This window comes from Physeter macrocephalus, chromosome 5 (assembly GCF_002837175.3).
Source record: "Physeter macrocephalus isolate SW-GA chromosome 5, ASM283717v5, whole genome shotgun sequence".
Classification (NCBI taxonomy): Eukaryota; Metazoa; Chordata; class Mammalia; order Artiodactyla; family Physeteridae; genus Physeter; species Physeter macrocephalus.
In genome coordinates this window covers 85,264,281-85,284,528 of record NC_041218.1, presented here as the reverse complement: position 1 = coordinate 85,284,528, position 20,248 = coordinate 85,264,281, and the positions used below count along the sequence as shown (strand labels likewise).

The window sequence follows — 20,248 nt, the reverse complement described above, 5'->3', positions numbered from 1 at the left end:
CACAAAGGACATAAAAACTTTTCCTCTTTTAAAACTAAAGGAACTGAAGAAAAAATTAGTCTTAGTACTCAAGTAAGCCAATACAATTTTCTAATACATACGGTAGTGTTACGATCAGAAGAAATTTATTTCTGTTCTGACTGCTTCAATATTTTTCTCTTTGTCTCTGAACAAATCATGGTATTATGGAAACTACACAAGATTGGAGTAAAAGGCCTGATTCTCCATTACCTACTACTACATTGTCATACAACACTGAATCAGACATCTGTTTCTCTAGGACCCACTTCTACCTGTAAAAAATATGGATGGAGTTAGATGACCCTAACTCTAACAGCTGATAATTCATGCACTGATTTCAACTCTTTGTGTTTTAACTTTCCGTTTAAAAAAATATATATATATATATATCTGTCTCCAGATGAACAAACAGGCAAAATGATTCATGGCATTTGGAAGAAAAAGCATGATACACTTACGATGCCTTTTGATATTAAATGCACAAGCATGATAGTTAGGGAGTTTTCTGTCCTGCCAAGTACATTCTATCACAGTGCCTTTTCAATTCTATAAGCATATATTGTGTTCCTCTCATTAAAAACTGAAATAAAATATGTACCTTCAGAGGTACATGATAAACACTTAATATTGTATTAGTCCTTAAGATTCTATAGTGTGAGAGTAACCATGTGTATGTGTGTATGCTCATGTGTATTTTCCCTTCATAAAGTCTCTTGAAATGGGTAAATTAACATAGCTTTCAGCTTCCATATAGATGTCAGCTATAACACTCTGATCATTTAGGGTAAACATCTTTACATTTAGAGGAATAGCAATAATACTTTACCTATGTGCAATTCTGTCTTAATTTCGGGCTTGGTATGGAAATAAGACTCTTTAGGAGCAAATAAAAAGATTTCCAAGGACAATTGCTTGTAAAAAGTAAGACGGTCTCACATTGCTTTAGTAGCTCCAATGTACCCAGTGTAAAAGGACTGCAACAACACAGGATTTCATAATGGCATTATACCTGATGCCCTGTTCTTCTCTAAGGAATTCCCTTATTTTCTACATTAAGCAATAGGTAAAGTATCCTGAAGACAACTAACTCAATCTGAGTTCTACCAACTAAGTGCAGAGATGACAGAAACAAAAAAATTAGTAAAAACATGGTGTAAAAGAGGACCAGCCTTCAGGATCAGAGACTAGGATCCTCGTCATGATTCTACTTCTAGGTATTTGCCTCGGTTACCCTCGGGCCAGACACCTGGTTTCTCAGAGCCTCAGCACGCTCTCCTAGAAAATGTGCTAACGTTCAATGTCCTTTCCTGAGCCATCATTCTATGAATTGATGCTTGCAGGTGACAGAAACAAAGAAGTCAGATTGTCCCTGTATTAATGGGTCTTGTTAGGCTCATTTTGTGTGAAATACTTTCCTCCCTCTTCCTCTGGCACTAAGGTAAGTTGGAACTTTACACCTGGGCATCCCTCCCAAGGTACTTACTTGGAAACACTGCCTGCTACGAAGTCACCTTTGTCTGCGTTAGCTACTAGAGCTTCAGAGGCTTCCTGCCCAGAGAGTGAAAGCCTTGGAAGGAATCCAGGAGAGCATCTACGATAACTCTCTCGTTTTACACATACTGAAATTGACCCAAGGGGTTTGGTGACTTTCTACTCAGTCCCAGCTCCTGAAGCACAGGACAGATTTCTAATGTAGGGTTTTCTGATTCTGTCATTGGTATTTTTTTCTGTTTGTCTATCATTACTACAAGGGACATCAATTATTTTAATGGATTTCACAAAAGAATAAAAGGAAAACTTCCTTCATCCTTTTATCTAAAAAGTAGTAACCTAATTGTACTGAATTAGACTGTTGTAATTTTTGGAAACATGTCCTAACAGGTTGTTGTAAATATATTGAGAGTTAGGGAAGCCACATTGAGCAGTATTTTGAAGGAGAGAAGTCAAATTTGTGTTTTTCTTAACTTAACAAATGATAAGTGACTTCCCCCTGAAGTATCCAACTTTTGAAAAAAGAGAAAAAGCTTCCAATACCACTAGATTTTTCTGTTTTTCTGGTTTGCCTTCTCAGTCCAACTCACTGAGGGCAGAAGAGAAGTTAATGTTCAACCTGATAAGAACTTTTTGGAAAAGGTTTAATAAAATTTCCTTAGTAAATTGTGCTGTGAACTCTCACATAAGGTCACTCTAAAGCTTGCCAATGGTTGGCCTTACAGATCAACAGACATGTCTGCAATATTACACACCGATTCTCTTTGTAAAAGATTAACTAAAAGAGATTGCTATCGTAATTTGTTGAAAACATTTCTGTTGCAAACATATGGCAGGTTACAAAGGTTCTCATGAGCAAGATACTTGAGCTTAGTCCTTTTATTGAATAATTAAAGGTTTTAAACTCCAACGAGTGCCCATACCTACTACAAAGAAATAATCCAAACTTGTTTTCTTTTTCATAGGACGCTGTCCTTGATGAAGGTACAATTGCTTTTAAAAATTGGGTTAAAACAGGCACAGAAGTTTACAGACAGTTCTGAATCTTCAATGTGCAGAATCCAGAGGGAATGGCTGTTAACAGCAGCAAAATTAAAGTTAAGCGAAGAGGTCCTTACACGTACCGGTGAACGAGTCCCCATAATGAGTGGCACTCTTTCCTTGACCGTATGTATTTCTGAAAAAGCTTCCACTTGACAACTGCCATTGTACTGAAATATACTTGTTATTTTCTTGCCATTAATATACACTGAAATTTTTGTTTCTGCCTATATGAAACCCTAATCTAAGGATTTAATTATGATAAGAAATATATATTTTATTATGAATTTATCAGCATCAATTAACTGCCCTACATTTAGGCAGTTACAGGAGTTTTACACTTGTGGCATGTATTCTCAACAAGTCTAAAATATGCATGCTAAACAGAAAAAAATCTATCACAGTTTTAAAACCAGAGCACTTTGAAATCCCAAAATTGAAAGTGTAGGTTATATGAGTGGCTCTCCAAGGGTGGCTCCTCAACCAGCAACATCAGCATCTCCTGGGAACTCAGTACAAATGCAAATTCTTAGGCCCCACCTTAGACCAAACGAATCAGAGGCTCTTGGTTTGGAGCTCAGCAATGAGTTTTACAAATACTCTGGGGGATTTCAATACACACTCAATTCTGAGAACCACAGCATTAAACTGATTCTACCTAAGTACAATACCTGCTAAGGACTTCTATTCAAACTATTTTCCAGGTCTTAAGGGTATTTGTATTTATTCAACAGTTTCATTCTTATATTTTCTTCAGTACTGAGACTAAATAAGCTATACCTTTATCTTACATGCCTTAACAGTTTAATAGACTTTCGAACTCATTCTTAAACTATAAGAACTAGGGGGAAATAATTAGCCAGAACTTTTCAATTGTAAATTTAAAAAACTGATACCAGGGGATTTGAAGTGATTTACCATATTCATACAAACTTAGGACTGATAGCTCTTAGATTGTTGAGTACATTTTCTTCTATCTAAATTTTAGACTATGTGTTTTTCTAACTATCAAAGTAAGGAAAGGAAAGACTGAGGTGATAAAAACACTAAACCTAACCAAGGATTAGGAATACATTTATGGTGCCCATATGGGAACAGAGTTAAGTCCTGCTATATCATTTGTTATAAAAATGTGTGATTTTTTCCTCAAGAATAATTACAACTAGTTATACACTATGATCAAGCATTATCACAAAATTTCATATTTATAATGGTTTCTTCTAATTCATAGTTTAACTTTCTTATCTGTTTCAGATATTCTAGAATTATAGAATTTCTTTCCTCTCCATGCATTAATATGTTTCTAGATTGACAACTCACACTCAAATATAATGAAATAACAGTAGCTGGGAGGGTGATGCCTGCTGCCGCAGCACGTGATATATAAGCTGCAGAGCACCTTGGTGCCTATTCTGTCCTAGTAATTATCCCCACATCTCCTTGTCTCCAGGCACAGGTCTGCGACTATTCACAACTCTGTCAAAGAAGACTCGGTTTTCATTGTTACAGGAAAAAATCTTACCTTCAAAAATATTTTATTTTTTCAGGGTCTTATAGTTCTACGTCACTATCAAAAGCCTATATGAATACCTTGTTCAAAAAATGTTGTAGCTACGATGTGTACCTATGAAAATCTAGAATTCACATATGACCTAATAAGAATCTAAGCATAACTGTTTAAAAATCACAACTCTGTGAACTGACCACATGTAAGAAAAGAGAATAGTTTCTAGAATTTGAGAACTTATCACAGTTTTTGTTTAATTTTTTGTTTGTTTGGAGGCGTTATGTTTTTACTTTTAAGGATATTAATTGGAGTATGGGAAAACATAAACCTAATATTGAATCCTGTCCTAGTATTGCTTGATAGGTTATATAAATTTTATTCTTAGAGACTTTAACCTATCTCTATCTGGGAAGAAAGCAGGGTGGGTTAGATATAATTGATTTACTTGGAGAAGCAATGAAGTGAGGGTTAGAGAATTTGGATTTGCAGCTAAAGTACATAAACAATAAACTCCTATTTACATAACAATGTTAAAGGAAATTATGATCAACTATGAGTCATCTTGTCTCATGATGTCAACAAAACAGAGTCCTTCGTGTCTGCTTGGATGCCTTAAATAATGGGAAAATGACCGTTTACTTTTCAGAAAAAGTTAATAGTTTGAGAGTCTTCCACGTGTTGAGGTGATCCTGCCTCTCCATCAGTTACACCCTGAACTCAGTTGAAGTTCGAAGTGGAGGAGGATGTCTCTCCTCAAACAGAACCACAGGCTTATTTGGCTTTTGGCTGCTAAAGTGAGCTTGATGAAACTTTGATTGACAAGATGTGACATGGGTCAAAGCATAAAATTGCCTGCATTGAGATCTTAACGATATATATTCCAACCTATACCATTTCTGTGAAGACCTGGTACCTCCTTCAGAATATTCTCAGATCCAACATAAAAAATAATAATAGTAATGATTTAAGTTACTTTGCTTTGACAGGAGTACACAGAAAGCAATATTGGGCTAAATCTGAGGCTAATTCCTCCCTTTGACCTTATTAACCAACACTTTTTAAAAGCTGTATATATTCTCATTTTTAAACCAAAAATTGAGTGATTATGTTCTCCTTTTAAAAGTACATTCTAAGCACAGGCCTCAGTTTGAAGGATTTTTCCCTTAGTGAGTGCCATCTACTGGTATAGTATTGTAAGTACAACCAAGTAAACTAGAATTTGGGTCACAATTATTTTTGCTATTATTTCAACTACTATATATACAGAAATCTTCCTGAAAATTAAAGTATTTTAATTTTAAATGTTAATAATATGTAATCTAAGTTTAAAATACAATTAGCTAAGAGAAAAGAGTAACTGACTACTAACAGACTGTCCTGGCTGCTGTTTCAGATTTTTATATTCTTCTCATGTCTACAGTACTCCAAGAACAGTAAATAATAAAGCTTTGATGAAATTATATTAGAAATAAGATATTTCTATCTTTTGGTGAATTCTCTTTTTAAAGAATATGAACAATTTATTTATTCATTTATTAAAAAATATTTACCAAGTACTTGCCATATACCAGACACTGCTTGGGGATACAAAACACGCATAATACCTATCCTATAGGAATTTACTTTTTTATTATGCCTGATTGAAATCAGGTCATGTTTTCTTTGGTTTGTTTTGGTTTTTACACTTCAGTTTCATGTTTTTTCAGTCTTTACCTTAGTTAGATAACAACAGATATCTATTGTAGCCTCACAAAGCAGACATTCAAATATATGATAGAGCAATGAATAATATATACCCTATTTCATCTCAGTAAATATCTTGTACTTGCAGAAGATTTTTTTCCATAATAATCACCCTTCACCTCATTCCTAAAAAGTAGTTGGTACTTTCCAGGAGCTTAGAACTAATGAGTATACAGTATATGGGGCAGGGATGGAGGGGAACTGATCTCCAAAGTGGAAATTGTATTCCATTAGCTATCTTTAATTCTCATTAAAATACTGGAAATTATGGAAAAGCCAGTACTGGAAAGGCTGTGCACTTCGAAAAGTCTTTCTAATATACAGAAACGTGCTTTTACTGTTCCCCTGTTTAAACCTCTCTGCTGTCTCCTCCTAACTCTCAGGATAAAAGCTAAACATTTAAGCATGGATGCAACCCTTTTATGTTCCAGATGTTGCCTATTACAGTCGTTTTATTTCCACCACTCTCTTTATTCCCTAAGCCAACTATATTGAAACATCTGCATTTCTAAAATTACACCTGGTTCCTACTTCTTACCTAATACATGCTATTTTCTATGCTATTTTACCTAACTAAACTTCTCTTTGTCATTCAGACCACTAATGTGGAATTGTATCTTTTTTAAAAAATTTTTTATTGGAGTATGGTTGCTTTACAATGCTGTGTTAGCTTCTACTGCACAACAAAATGAATCAGTCATACACATACAGATACGCTCCCTTTTGGACTTCCCTCCCATTTAGGTTACCACAGTGCATTAGGTAGAGTTCCTTGTGCTATACAGTAAGTTCCTATCAGTTGTCTGTTTTATACATAGTATCAATAACGTATACGTGTCAATCCCAGTCTCCTATCTTGTCCATTACCCCCACCACAACCATCCCAAGCCTGGGTTTGTTCCTGTTCTGTGTTTTCCCACAGAATCTGTGTAACCCACTATAATAACATGTATTCCTTCCCCTCTGCCACGCATATCTAAGATTCCTCTTCTCAACTTTGCTAGAGGCTCAGCATTGGCCTATTGATCATTTTAACCTACTTGTTTAGCCTAATTTCTGACATAGTCTTTGCACTCAAAAATTATTTGTTGCATGAATGAACGGCATTGGACACTTAACGTTCACTTGCAACAATTATTTTGAATTTTATTTACTTTTGTTTTTCAGAGTTTGTTATCTAGCCAAGGAAAATATAACCTGGGACTCCAAGACCCACACAGTCTCTTTTCTCCAGCCCAATGGTACCATCTTTGAACCCTCACTATCAGTTGGAACCGAGAAGGACACTTTCACTGTTCTCAATCGGCTGTAGCAGTGAATAGACAAACAGCAAAATTATTTGTTTTGAAATCTCTAGAATCCACTGCAATTAATCTCATGATTAGAACTATAATTCGATATTATTTATTTTGTCATTTTTATGAAAATGTGTTCTTATGGCATTATTTTGAATTATGGCCCTTTGGGAAGATGACAAAATCATGTAATAATCAACTGAATTAGAAGACCACTTAAAGTGTATCATTTTAAAAAGTAGGATTTAACTTTGAAAGTCTCCAGAGAAATGTAATCATTCAGAGATGAAGGAACAAAAACAATACACTTTTAGTTCTGGCAAGATTTGGCAGTCATTTTAAAGATATAGTTGACAATTCTTTTATTAAGCTTAATTCTAGTATTTTCCATTTATTTGTTACAAATCTGATACTGCGGCCTTCCCTGGTGGCACAGTGGTTGGGAGTCCGCCTGCCGATGCAGGGGACGCGGGTTCATGCCCCGGTCCGGGAAGATCCCACATGCCGCGGAGCAGCTGGGCCCGTGAGCCATGGCCGCTGAGTCTGCGCGTCCGGAGCCTGTGCTCCGCAACGGGAGAGGCCACAGCAGTGAGAGGCCCGCGTACCACAAAAAAAAAAAAAAGAAAAAAAAAATCTGATACTGCAATTGGTGTCTTAAACCGTCATTTCTTTTTTGGAGACTGCACTCCATCTCTATCCAAATGTATTTATTCAAGGAGTACTCAATTTACTTATCAAAAGATCGAGCTCTTCTATGTTCCAAAAGAGAACTTTGAAAGAACTATTGTGGGGCTATAAGGATCCATTCTTTTTTTTTTTTTTTAACATCTTTATTGGAGTATAATTACTTAACAGTGGTGTGTTAAGTTTCTGCTTTACAACACAGTGAATCAGTTATACATATACATACGTTCCCATATCGCTTCCCTCTTGCGTCTCCCTCCAGCCTCCCTATCCCACCCCTCTGGGTGGTCACAAACCACCTAGCTGATCTCTCTGTGCCAGGCGGCTGCTTCCCACTAGCTATCCAGCCTACTTTTGGTAGTGTATATATGTCCCTGCCACTCTCTCACTTCGTCACAGCTTACCCTTCCCCCTCCCCATATCCTCAAGTCCATGCTCTAGTAGGTCTGTGTTTTATTCCTGTCCTACCCCTAGTCCCTTCATGACATTTTTTTTTCTTGGATTCCATATCGATTCCACACCCTATTACTACTACAGTTGGTGTGTTCTATCCTGTGAGTACCAAATATGAATGTCGATATTGTTACACTTTAACTGGATAAATATGGTGGCATTGGCAATTCATAATTTTATTATTTAGTGTGTATTTCTGATCTGGGAATATATATTCTAATTACTTAAAAGTCTCTATCTCACATGAATTCAGCTATACTAGTTGGAAAAATTTACATATCTGAATTTAACAATTAAAATGAAGAAGCTGACATTTAATCAAGTTTCCATTCTTTGACAAATACATAAATTGTCTATAATTAGACTGTAAGCTGGTAAGGCTTTGAATAGTTTTGGCTTTGATTTCCTATCTATAAATAATCAAGCTTAATGCCCTAGGGCTTCCCTGGTGGTGCAATGGTTGAAAGTCCGCCTGCCGATACAGGGGACACGGGTTCGTGCCCCGGTCCGGGAAGATCCCACATGCGGCAGAGCGGCTGGGCCCGTGAGCCATGGCCGCTGAGCCTGTGCGTCCGGAGCCTGTGCTCCGCAACAGGAGAGGCCACAACAGTGAGAGGCCTGCGTACCAAAAAAAGTTAAAAAAAGCTTAATGCCACATTTTTGTGTTAAATGTATTTATCATATCATTTCTCCTTCTCTAGACTTCTTACAAATTTGTTTTAATGTAAACTTAAAAGTTACCCAAAATTTACACGAGAATGATAACTCAGCAATGTCATATGTTCATAAAATTAGTTGATATGAACTCCTAGTAATCTACAAATGTCATGAAATGGCAGTTAGGAGATTTTTTAAAATGTGAACTTGGTGATGTATTTAGCTATAGCTTAACATTTTGAGTCACGAATAGAACAAGATGACTATTGAACTGAAAAATTGAATATGATTTCACTTGTCACTATATGAGATATTTGTTATATTTTCTAATTCATTGCTGTTATTCTATTTTAGATGGTTTTTAGGATTGCAAGATTATATATCAATTAAATATAAGTATAGAAAGCCTTGAGGAATAATGAATTCAGTTACTATTATTTAACTCAAATACTCTTCTTTCCTTGGCTAATTCTGTTTTTAATTCTATGTACCTAATATTTAGTAACCACTTATTAGAGATCATAACATTGAGAAAACTTCTAGAAATCTGTCATTGTTCTCATACGTTTTGTTCACTATCCCCTCACCTCAATATAATAGGAGTAGTGATCACAATGGCCTTTCTGGCTTAATTACGACAAAGAGTGCTGGAGTTCAATCATGTCAGATTCTGATATTTGTTTTCTACCTTTGTCTCAGCATCTACAGCTATTTCTAGGCACCTTTTACATTCTGTCTTTTTAAAATGTGAAAGACCAATAATTTTAAAACTTTATTGCATATATATTTCAAATCACATAAAATAATTATGAACAACCAGCGTTTGAGAAATGCAAAAGTGAATCAATTACATATTTTATAACTTGGAAAATATGGCTTGTTCTAGAAGTAATTTTTTCTTGTACATATCTTTTCAGACCACAATACTTCAGATGGAGTTTATAAAGTTTTCAATGGAAAAGACTACATAAGCAATATTGCCATAATTGACACATTTAAAGGCATAAAGTAAGTATTCACACAAAGTATGTGTGTGTCACTAGGATACTCTAAGGCAGGCAAAAAACTTATTTAACAACTGGTAAGGCACAGGCATCAACCTATGGAACAGACCTGCCTGTATCTCAGTCTTAGAAACTCCCGTTCTGCCAGGCGTTAACCCTTTAGTTGTGACGACTGGTCCTACTAGTGCATAGGTGCTGAGTGTCAGCCCCACTTGAGGGTTGACCTTTATGCACAGGGTCTCTTACGTAAAGAAATCTAAAGGGACTATTTCCATCTCTGCTGCATAACCAGCGTTATTGTGCACTCATACAATTACATAACTGCAAATGAAAAGGAAGAAAGTCAATATGTCAACTTAGCATCCAACAGGTAGGAAAATATACCTTACTGTTGTTTTATTTCTTTACTGAGCATGAAATATAAAAATTGTTCATTCCAGGGACATGACTAAATATGTCTATTAAGATGGAAGCTAAATGAATCCATGCCAATGCTTTCATGACTTTCCCCTTCAAAATTTTCTTGAAATAATTTTGTATATTGATAACTCAGCTTTTTAAAACTTTATCAATATGAAAATGGAATTACTATTTCCTTCTCTAACATTGACATATTAAACTTGATAAAAAGTTAAACTTGATACTTCACTCCTGTGAAGTAGCAGTAGAATGAGATACGTTCATATAGCCATGATTTCCTACTTTTCCCTAGCTCCTGACTGTTTATCTGGAGACACCTAATTCATATGTCTAAAATAGGAAGAATCCCAATAAATAATATATCTTACTGTTGTTTTATTTCTTTACTGAGCATGAAATATAAAAATTGTTCCTTCCAGGGACATGACTAAATATGTCTATTAAGGTGGAAGCTAAATGAATCCATGCCAATGCTTTCATGACTTTCCCCTTCAAAATTTTCTTGAAATAATTTTATATATTGATAACTCAGCTTTTTAAAACTTTATCAATATGAAAATGGAATTACTATTTCCTGCTCTAACATTGACATATTAAACTTGATAAAGAGTTAAACTTGATACTTCACTCCTGTGAAGTAGCAGTAGAATGAGATACGTTCATATAGCCATGATTTCCTACTTTTCCCTAGCTCCTGACTGTTTATCTGGAGACACCTAATTCATATGTCTAAAATAGGAAGAATCCCAATAAATATCAAGGAAAAAGCCTTTTCTCCTCAAAGTTAAAATGAGTTTTACATCAGTGATTTCATGACAAAGAATAAAGTAATCAAAATTAAAAGAGATGAAATCTTTTTATTAATTAACCATTACCTCACACTGAGTTCCTACCTAAAATTTGCATAAAACAGTTAAATATTCACTCATGTAATCCTTTTTCTTCTACAGAGTCCATAGTCACATTTTTTAATAGAAAAGTCTAATGGAGGAAAACAAACACTTCTAAATGCTCATTTTAGGGGATATCACATAGTGTTTGTATACTGAGGAAAGTGAGCATTTCTTCCATTTCAATATTACAGAGAGGTTTTGAGGAGAGTTACTATATGCTCCTAATTGGAGTAAGAATTTCACATGAGTTTAAGATTATGATAAGGTTAATTTAACTGACCACGGCAAGACTGAACATGATTAATAGCTTATTCTGTTTAAAAAAGAAGCAACAGCTTGCCTTGACATCTTACTGGATGGTATGTTAGGAGTTTGAAAAACCTGTTTTCCATCATCAAAAAGTGGCAAACTATCTCTACTGTTATATGTATATATACCAGGAAACAATACAAACATCTTAAATAGATACCAGATTATAAATTAATAAACTTTGTCCTACTTTAATGTCATTTCATGCAAGAGTTAAAAGAGGGGAAAAGTATAAATTGATTATCTGCATGTTTCCAATCGCTATTGATCAAACATCTGCTTCTTTCTGTCCTCCTCCACACTGCCCTCTTCTCCCTCATACTGAGTTTGCATCAGTTATCCACTTAATATTTTCCTCCTATTCAGCTGAACACTCAACATACTATGATACAATCCACTTCTCCCATTGCAACAAAAAAAACTTAACCCTAAGTAGAGATCTAAATTTCTGATAAATATTTCTCAAAATTTTTTTGAAGAACTCTGGCTGCTCCAAATTGTTTCTAACTAACAACATTTGGCAGTTTTTATTTTATAATCTGGCCACTTAATGGTAACAGGCACTTCATTTACCTCAACAAGATGAAAACTTCAAACAAAACATAGACCAAATGACTTAGAATATTTTTTAAACTTAGCATTTGTCACATCTAGTCTAATCAATATTTATTATTTTAGCAGAAGTACTGAATCATAATAGACAAAGTAATGTGAGATGGTGCTCTTGGAATGAGAATGTTCATTTCCTTTTTTTTTTTTTTTTTTTTTAATATTCCTAAGGCATGTCTCTTAGTGGGCAAGCGATTGTGACATGATTAATGGTAGAGGTAAGGGCATTTGTTTTGTGGTAATAATCACAGTGAAATCACCTCCTTTCTCTCACAAATCCACCATCATACCTACAATGTTCTGGAGGGGTATGCATTTACCTGTCTTTATATCCCTACAACATAATTCAGAATCTCGGTTCTTATACAGGCTTAGTAAATATCTGTCTAATGTGACTGAATTTCTCAAGATTAACCACTGAGGATAAACCTTTACAGCATTCCTAAGGAAATGTTTGCTTTGCAAAAACTTCACTTAATTAACTGCCTTCCTGGACACAGAAGTAAGGGGTTAGAAAAACTTAGAGTAGTAGTTACTGTTCACATGTTTTGTATATACTGTATAGATAATAATTTAAAACTGAAAGAATTTAAAAATCAATATAATTACAAAAGGTAAAACATTCATCCAAGGGGAGGTCTCAATATGAAGTAGAATCAGTGAACTTGCAAGTAGAGCCATCTATTTTGAATAAAATGATCAGAATTACAGAGAAAAGAACAACAGAAGCAACAAAAACAAGGTTACATATGTACTAACCAATGTACTAACCATGAAAAATGTATGCACAAGTGAACATTCTGAAGTAGAGTTGGGAAGAAAGAAGGTGCTATGAACTCAAATTTAAAGTATAGTTAGATCCAAGTTATTATTCTCCTTGAAGAAAAGCAAAGTACACATATGCCTATTAGTTTAAGAATTAAGGTTTAAAAAGCAAGGGGAATCAAAATGAGGTAATTAAAATCAGAGGTGAGCTTTCAGCTACTAAGAAATATCAACAGAAGCAGAGCATAACGTTTACAAAGCTAGTGAGGCAATACTTTATAGGAAAGTATATAATGAAGATGGAAAATGTTAAAAACAAAGTTATGTAAAAGGTAGGGAATAAAAAGGAAACACAGGGAATGTTCATTTTCACAAAGGTACTGCTGAGTTTTGCATGTTTAATTTTGTTAATACTCTTCTAGGAAAAAAAAAAAACCCAGCAAAACCACTGTTGAGTTTGATTTGTAGAGCTTTGAGCCATGGGGATGGGTGAAGAAATTACTTTCCAAGTGATGCATTTCTGTGAATAAACTGTCAGGTATCCCAATACCACTAACTTTAGTAATTTCCTAAGAATAAACTTCAATCCTTCGATACAGAGAGAAATATACTGTGCTTCTTTTAAATAGTATTCTTTATGAGTTTAAAAAATGTATTTAAAAACTGTCCAGAACTAAGAAGTGGTGAAGTTTTAAAACAGGAATTGGAGGATTCATTAATGACCATAATATAAATACAAGAGCATCAGGCATGAAGTTAAAGTATCTAAGAGGAAAATAGAAGTAAAACAAACTAGGAGCGGAGGTAGTTTGGACAGGCCAGGGACTCAGACATAACCTGTGTGAGAGAGACTGTTGGTTATGGCACTAGGAAAATAGACTGATAAAATGGAAAAATTCCAACATTTTTATCATGATTTAGAAGTACTTCATATACCTTCTTTAATAAGCTTAAAGAGACAAAAAATGATACTATTGATTTACATTTGAATGTATTTTTTTAAAAAAAGAGTCCTGCTAGTATCCACTATCTTAGGGTCATGACTCATGGTACTTTATGGTGTCATTATGACATAATCTTCAATGATATTTCAGATGATTTTTAAGGCTTTTTGATGTATTATTTTCCTTTAATGGCTAAGGTGTTGGGAAGGCAGTTGTAGACAATGCCCATTTAGGGACCTATCTGGGGAGTTTAAGTTAACCTTCAGTATCCCATTATCTCAATGTCAGGATCAAGTTCACTGTGATATTCTGTTATATTTCACTTAACACAAGAGTATAAGTGAAATGTAAGAAGATTCCAAGGTGCAGTTACAAGAAAAAGAGTGTGGTATTCATAACTAAAGGATGGGTCTTACTGTTTTGAACAAACACATTCAGTGGTGGCTCATTTTACTGATATTCATTTGTGGAGTAAATGGAGGAATTATCTAGTTATTTCTTTTTATATCCAGTGTGTGCCATGGATCTTAACAATTGTAGAGGTTCAATAAACTCAACAAATGCCCTTTTTATTTTGATGTATACATTTTCAAACTATTTGCATGAAATTCTGTTCAGTGAGAGAACTTCAATAAATGATTTAAAAAACATTAATCAGCCATAAGGTTAGGTGAATGAATCACAATCGAAAGTAAGAACAACATTTACCAAAAGAACTTGTAAAGGAAGCTCAAGGTAAGGAAATTGCCACTCTACTGATTGGGTAGAAAAACACAATCACAATTTTAACAACATGTGGTTTTGCCATTGTTTCTTTTAAAACTTTCATTTATTTTTAAGGAGTGGGAAAATTTAATATAAAATTGAATACCATTGAATATGTATAGTATACAGACTTGTTGAATATGGTAGCAGCTAGTAACCTGTCACTATTAAGCACCTGAAATGTGACTGGTACAAACTGAAATGTGCTATGAGTATAAAGTACACACTGGATCTTTAGATTTTGTTAGTTTTTATATTGATTATACATTAAAATGATATTATTTGGGATATACTGGGTTAAATAAAATATAACTGATATTTTTATCAGTTTTAAATGTGGCTACTGGAGGATTTAAAAATTACATGTATACAAATTTCTGGATTGATTGGCTGGTAAGATTGCAGGATAGAAAGATGTGAGCTCACTCCTTCTTTCAAAAACACCCTAATCACAACTAACTGCTGAACAACCATCAACAACAACCAAAAAAAACAAAAAAAAAAACCACGAGAAACTTCCAAAAAAGATATCCTACATCCACAGACAAAGAAAAAGACACAACAAGACAGTAGGAGGGGCACAATTGCTATAAAACTGAATCCCATACCTGTCAGGTGGGCAACCCACAAACTGGAAAATAATAACACCAGAGAAGTTCTCCCTCAGGATTGAAAGTCCTGAGTCCCATGCCAGGCTTCCCAGCCTGGGGGTCTGGCAAAGGGAGGAGGAGGCCCCAGAGAATCTGGCTTTGAAGGGGCACGGTGTTTGATTGCAGGAATTCCACAGGACTGGGGGAAACAGAAGCTCCACTCTTGGAGGGCACACACAAGGTCCCAGGCACACCAGGACCCACAGAAAAAAGCAGTGACATCATATGACTCTGGGCCAGACCTACCTGTTAGTATTGGAGGGCCTCCTGATGAGGTGGGGGTCAGCTGTGGCTCATGGTGGAAACAAAGACAACGGCAGTGTCAATTCTGGTGAGTACTCATTGTCATGAACCCTCCTGGAGGCCACCATTTCCTCCCCAAGGCCTAACCTGACCCAACAGCCTGCAAGCTCCAGTGCTGGGACGCCTCAAGCAAAACAATGAAGAAGGCAGGAACACAGCCACACCCATGAGCAGACAGGCTGCTTAATGTCTTCATGAGCATGGCCCTGCCCACCAGAGGGACAAAACCCCGCTCAACCCACCAGTGGGCAGGAACAAGACCCTTCCACCAGGAAGCCTTTATAAGCCACTTAGACAGCCTCATCCACCAAGGGGCAGAGAGCAGAAGCAAGAAGAACTACAATCCTGCATCCTGCAGAATGGAAACAGCAATCACAGAAAATTAGACAAATGAAGTGGCAGAGAAGTATGTCCCAGATGAAAGGACAAGACAAAACCCCAGAAGAACAACTAAGTGAAATGGAGATAGGCTATCTACCCAAAAAAGAATTCAGAGTAGTGACAGTGAACATGATCCAATATCTCGGAAAAAGAATGGAGGCACAGATCAAGAAGATGCAAGAAATGTTTAACGAAGAACTAGAAGAACTAAAGAACAAACAGAGATGAACAATACAATAACTGAAATGAAAAATACACTAGAAGGAATGAATAGCAGGGTAACTGAGGGAGAAGAACAGATAAGTGAGCTGAAAGACACAATGATGGAAATCACTGCTGCAGAATAGAACAAAGAAAAAAGAATGAAAAGAAATGAAGACAGTCTAAGAGACCTCTGGGACAACATTAAACACACCAACGTTCACATTATAGTGGTCTCAGAAGGAGAAGAGAGAGAGAAAGGACCCAAAAAATTACTGGAAGAGCTAATAGCTGGAAACTTCCCTAACATGGGAAAGGAAACAGTCACCCAAGTACAGGAAGTGCAGAGTCCCAGGCAGGATAAACCCAAGGAGGACCATGCTGAGTCACATGGTAATCAAATTGACAAAAATTAAAGACAAAGAAAAAATATTAAAAGCAGCAAGGGGAAAACAACACATAACGTACAAGGTAACTCCCATAAGATTAACAGCTGATTTCTCAGCAGAAACTGATTCAGCTGATTTCTCAGCTGATTTCTCTGCAGGCCAGAAAGGAGTGGCATGACATATTTAAAGTGATAAAAGGGAAGAGCCTACAACCAAGAATACTCCACCCAGCAAGGCTCACATTCAGATGCAAGAGAGAAATCAAAAGCTTTACAGACAAGCAAAAGCTAAGAGAATTCAGCATCAGCAGACCAGCTTTGCAACAAATGCTAAAGGAACTTCTCTAAGTGAGAAACACAAGAGAAGAAAAGGACCTACAAAAACAAACCCAAAACAATTAAGTAGGGACACATACAGACTGAAAATGAGAGGATGGAAAAGGGTATTCCATGCAAATGGAAATCAAAAGAAAGCTGGAGTAGCAATACTCATATCAGACAAAACAGACGTTAAAGACTGTTACAAGAGACAAGGAAGGACACTACATAATGATCAAGGGATCAATCCAAAAGGCTATAACAATTGTAAATATATATGCACCCAAAATAGGAGCACCCTAATATATAAGGCAAATACTAACAGCCATAAAAGGAGAAATCGCCAGTAACACAATAATACTGGGGGACTTTAATACCCCACGTTCATCAATGGACAGATCATCCAGAAAGAAGACCAAAGGAAACACAGGCTTTAAAACACAAATTAGACCAGATGGACTTAATTGATATTTAGAGAGCATTCCATCCAAAAGCAGCAGAATATACTGTTCCAAGTGCACTTGGAACATTTTCCAGGATTGATCACACATTGGGCCACAAAATGAGCCTCAGTAAACTTAAGAAAACTGATATCATATCAAGCATCTTTTCCAGCCACAAGGTTATGAGATTATAAATTAACTATAATAAAAAAACTGTAAAAATCATAGTTTGAGGCTAAACAACATGCTACTAAACAACCAATGGACTACTGAAGAAATCAAAGAGGAAACAAAAAAATACTTAGAGACAAATGAAAATGAAAACCTGACAATCCAAAACCTATGGGAAGCAGCAAAAGCAGTTCTAAGAGGGAAGTTTATAGCAATACAATCTTACCTCAGGAAACAAGAAAAATCTCAAATAAACAACCTAACCTTACTCCTAAAACAATTGGAGAAAGAAGAGTAAACAAAACCTGAAGTTAGTAGAAGGAAAGAAATCATAAAAATCAGAGCAGAAATAAATGAAATGGAATTGAAGAAAACAATAGAAAAGATCAATAAAACTAAAAGTTGGTTCTTTGAAAAGGTAAACAAAATTGATAAACCTTTAGCCAGACTCATAAAGTAAAAAAAGGGAGAGGGCTCAAATCAATAAAATTAGAAGTGAAAAAGGAGAGAAGTTACAACAAACACCACAGAAATACAAAGAATTATAAGAGACAACTACAAGCAAATATATGTCACTAATTGGACAACCTGGAAAAAATGGACAAATTCTTAGAAGGGTACAGCCTCCCAAGACTGCACCAAAAAGAAATAGAAAATATGAAAAGACCAATCACAAGTACTGAAATTGAAACTGTGGTTAAAAACTCCCAAGAAACAAAAGTCCGGGATCAGATTACTTCACAGGTAAATTCTATCAAACATTTAGAGAAGAGTTAACACCTCTCCTTCTCAAACTATTCAGAAAGTTGTAGAGGAAGGAATACTCCCAAACTCATTCTATGAGGATACCATCACCCTCATACTAAAACCAGACAAAGACACCACAAAAAAAGAAAATTACAGGCCAATATCACTGATGAACATAGACACAAAATTCCTAAACAAAATAGAAGCAAACCAAATCCAACAATACATTAAAAGGACAACACAACATGCTAAAGTGGGATTTATCCCAGGGATGCAAGGATTTTTCAATATCTGCAAATCAATCTGTGTGATACACCATGTTAACAAATGGAAGAATAAAAACCATATGATCATCTCAACAGATGCAGAAAAAGCTTTTGACAAAATAATATACGTAAATCAATCAATGTGATACACCATATTAAAAAACTGAAGAATAAAAACCATATGATCATCTCAACAGATGCAGAAAAAGCTTTTGACAAAATTCAACATCCACTTATGATAAAAAAAACTCTGCAGGAAGTGGCTATAGAGGTAACCTATCTGAACATAATAAAGGCTATATATGACAAAAATACAGTTAACATCATACTCAATGGTGAAAAGATGAATGCATTTCCTCTAAGATCAGGAACAAGACAAGGGTGTCCACTCTTGCCACTATTATTCAACATAGTTGTGGAAGTCCTAGTCATGGCAATCAGAGAAGAAAAAGAAATAAAATGAATCCAAATTGGAAAAGAAGAAGTAAAACTATCACTGTACTACACATAGAAAATCCTAAAGATGCTACCAGAAAACTACTAGAGCTCATCAATGAGTCTGGTAAAGTTGCAAGATAAAAAATTAATACACAGAAATCTCTTGCATTTCTATACACTAAAAAGGAAAGATCAGAAAGAGAAATTAAGGAAACAATGCCATTTACCACTTCATCAAAAAGAATAAAATACGTAGGAGTAAACCTACCAAAGGAGACAAAAGACCTATATTCTGAAACTATAAGATGCTGATGAAAGAAACTGAAGATGACACAAACCGATGGAAAGATATACCATGTTCTTGTATTCAAAGAAGAATATTGTCAAAATGACTATACTACATAAAGCAATCTACAGATTCAATGCAACCCCTATCAAATTACCAATGGCATTTTTCACAGAACTAGAACAAAAATTTCTAAATGTGTATGGAGACACAAAAGACCCTGAGTAGCCAAAGCAATCTTGAGAAAGAAAAACGAAGCTGGAGGATCAGGCTTCCTGACTTCAGCCTATACTACAAAGCTACAGTCACCAAAACAGTATGGTACTGGCACAAAAACAGAAATATAGATCAATGGAACAGGCTAGAAAGCCCAGAAATAGACCCACACACCTGTGGTCAATTAATCTACGACAAAGGAAGCAAGACTGTACAATGGAAAAAAGACAGTGTCTTTAAATAGTTCTGGGAAAACTGGACAGCTACATGTTAAAAAAAATGAGATTAGAGCATCCTTTAACACCATAGACAAAAATAAACTCAAAATGGATTAAAGACCTAAATGTAATACCGGATACTATAAAACTCTCAGAGGAAAACATAGGCAGAACACTCTCTGACGTAAATTACAGCAATATCTTTTCTGAGCCATCTCCTACAGTAATGGAAATCACAAGAAAAATAAATAAATCCTAAATGAGCTCAGAAGATTTTGCACAGCAAAGTAAACCATAAACAAAATGAAAAGACAACTCACAGAATGGGAGAAGATATTTGCAAACAATGCAACCAACAAGGGATTAATGTCCAAAATCTTCAACAGTTCATGCAGCTCAATATCAAAAAAACAAACAACCCAGTCAAAAATTGGGCAGAAGATCTAAATAGACATTTCTCCAAAGAAGATATACAGATGGCCAAGAGGCACATCAAAAGATGCTCAACATTGTCAATTATCAGAGAAATGCAAATCAAAACTACAATGACATATCACCTCACACTGATAGGAATGGCCATCATCAAAAAATCTACAAATAAAGCCTGGGGAGGTTGTGGAG

General features: G+C 35.4%; 1 protein-coding gene across 1 annotated transcript in view; it reads left to right on the top strand.

The window, feature by feature from the left end:
- LOC102975405 (platelet glycoprotein 4-like) overlaps nucleotides 1-20,248 on the top strand; it is a 57,826-nt gene that overhangs the window by 32,899 nt on the left and 4,679 nt on the right. The window contains 5 exon segments of the mRNA XM_028489452.1: nucleotides 2,478-2,638; nucleotides 6,971-7,070; nucleotides 7,778-7,914; nucleotides 8,294-8,340; nucleotides 9,810-9,900. Coding sequence (XP_028345253.1) covers nucleotides 2,478-2,638; nucleotides 6,971-7,070; nucleotides 7,778-7,914; nucleotides 8,294-8,340; nucleotides 9,810-9,900 — 536 coding nt within the window.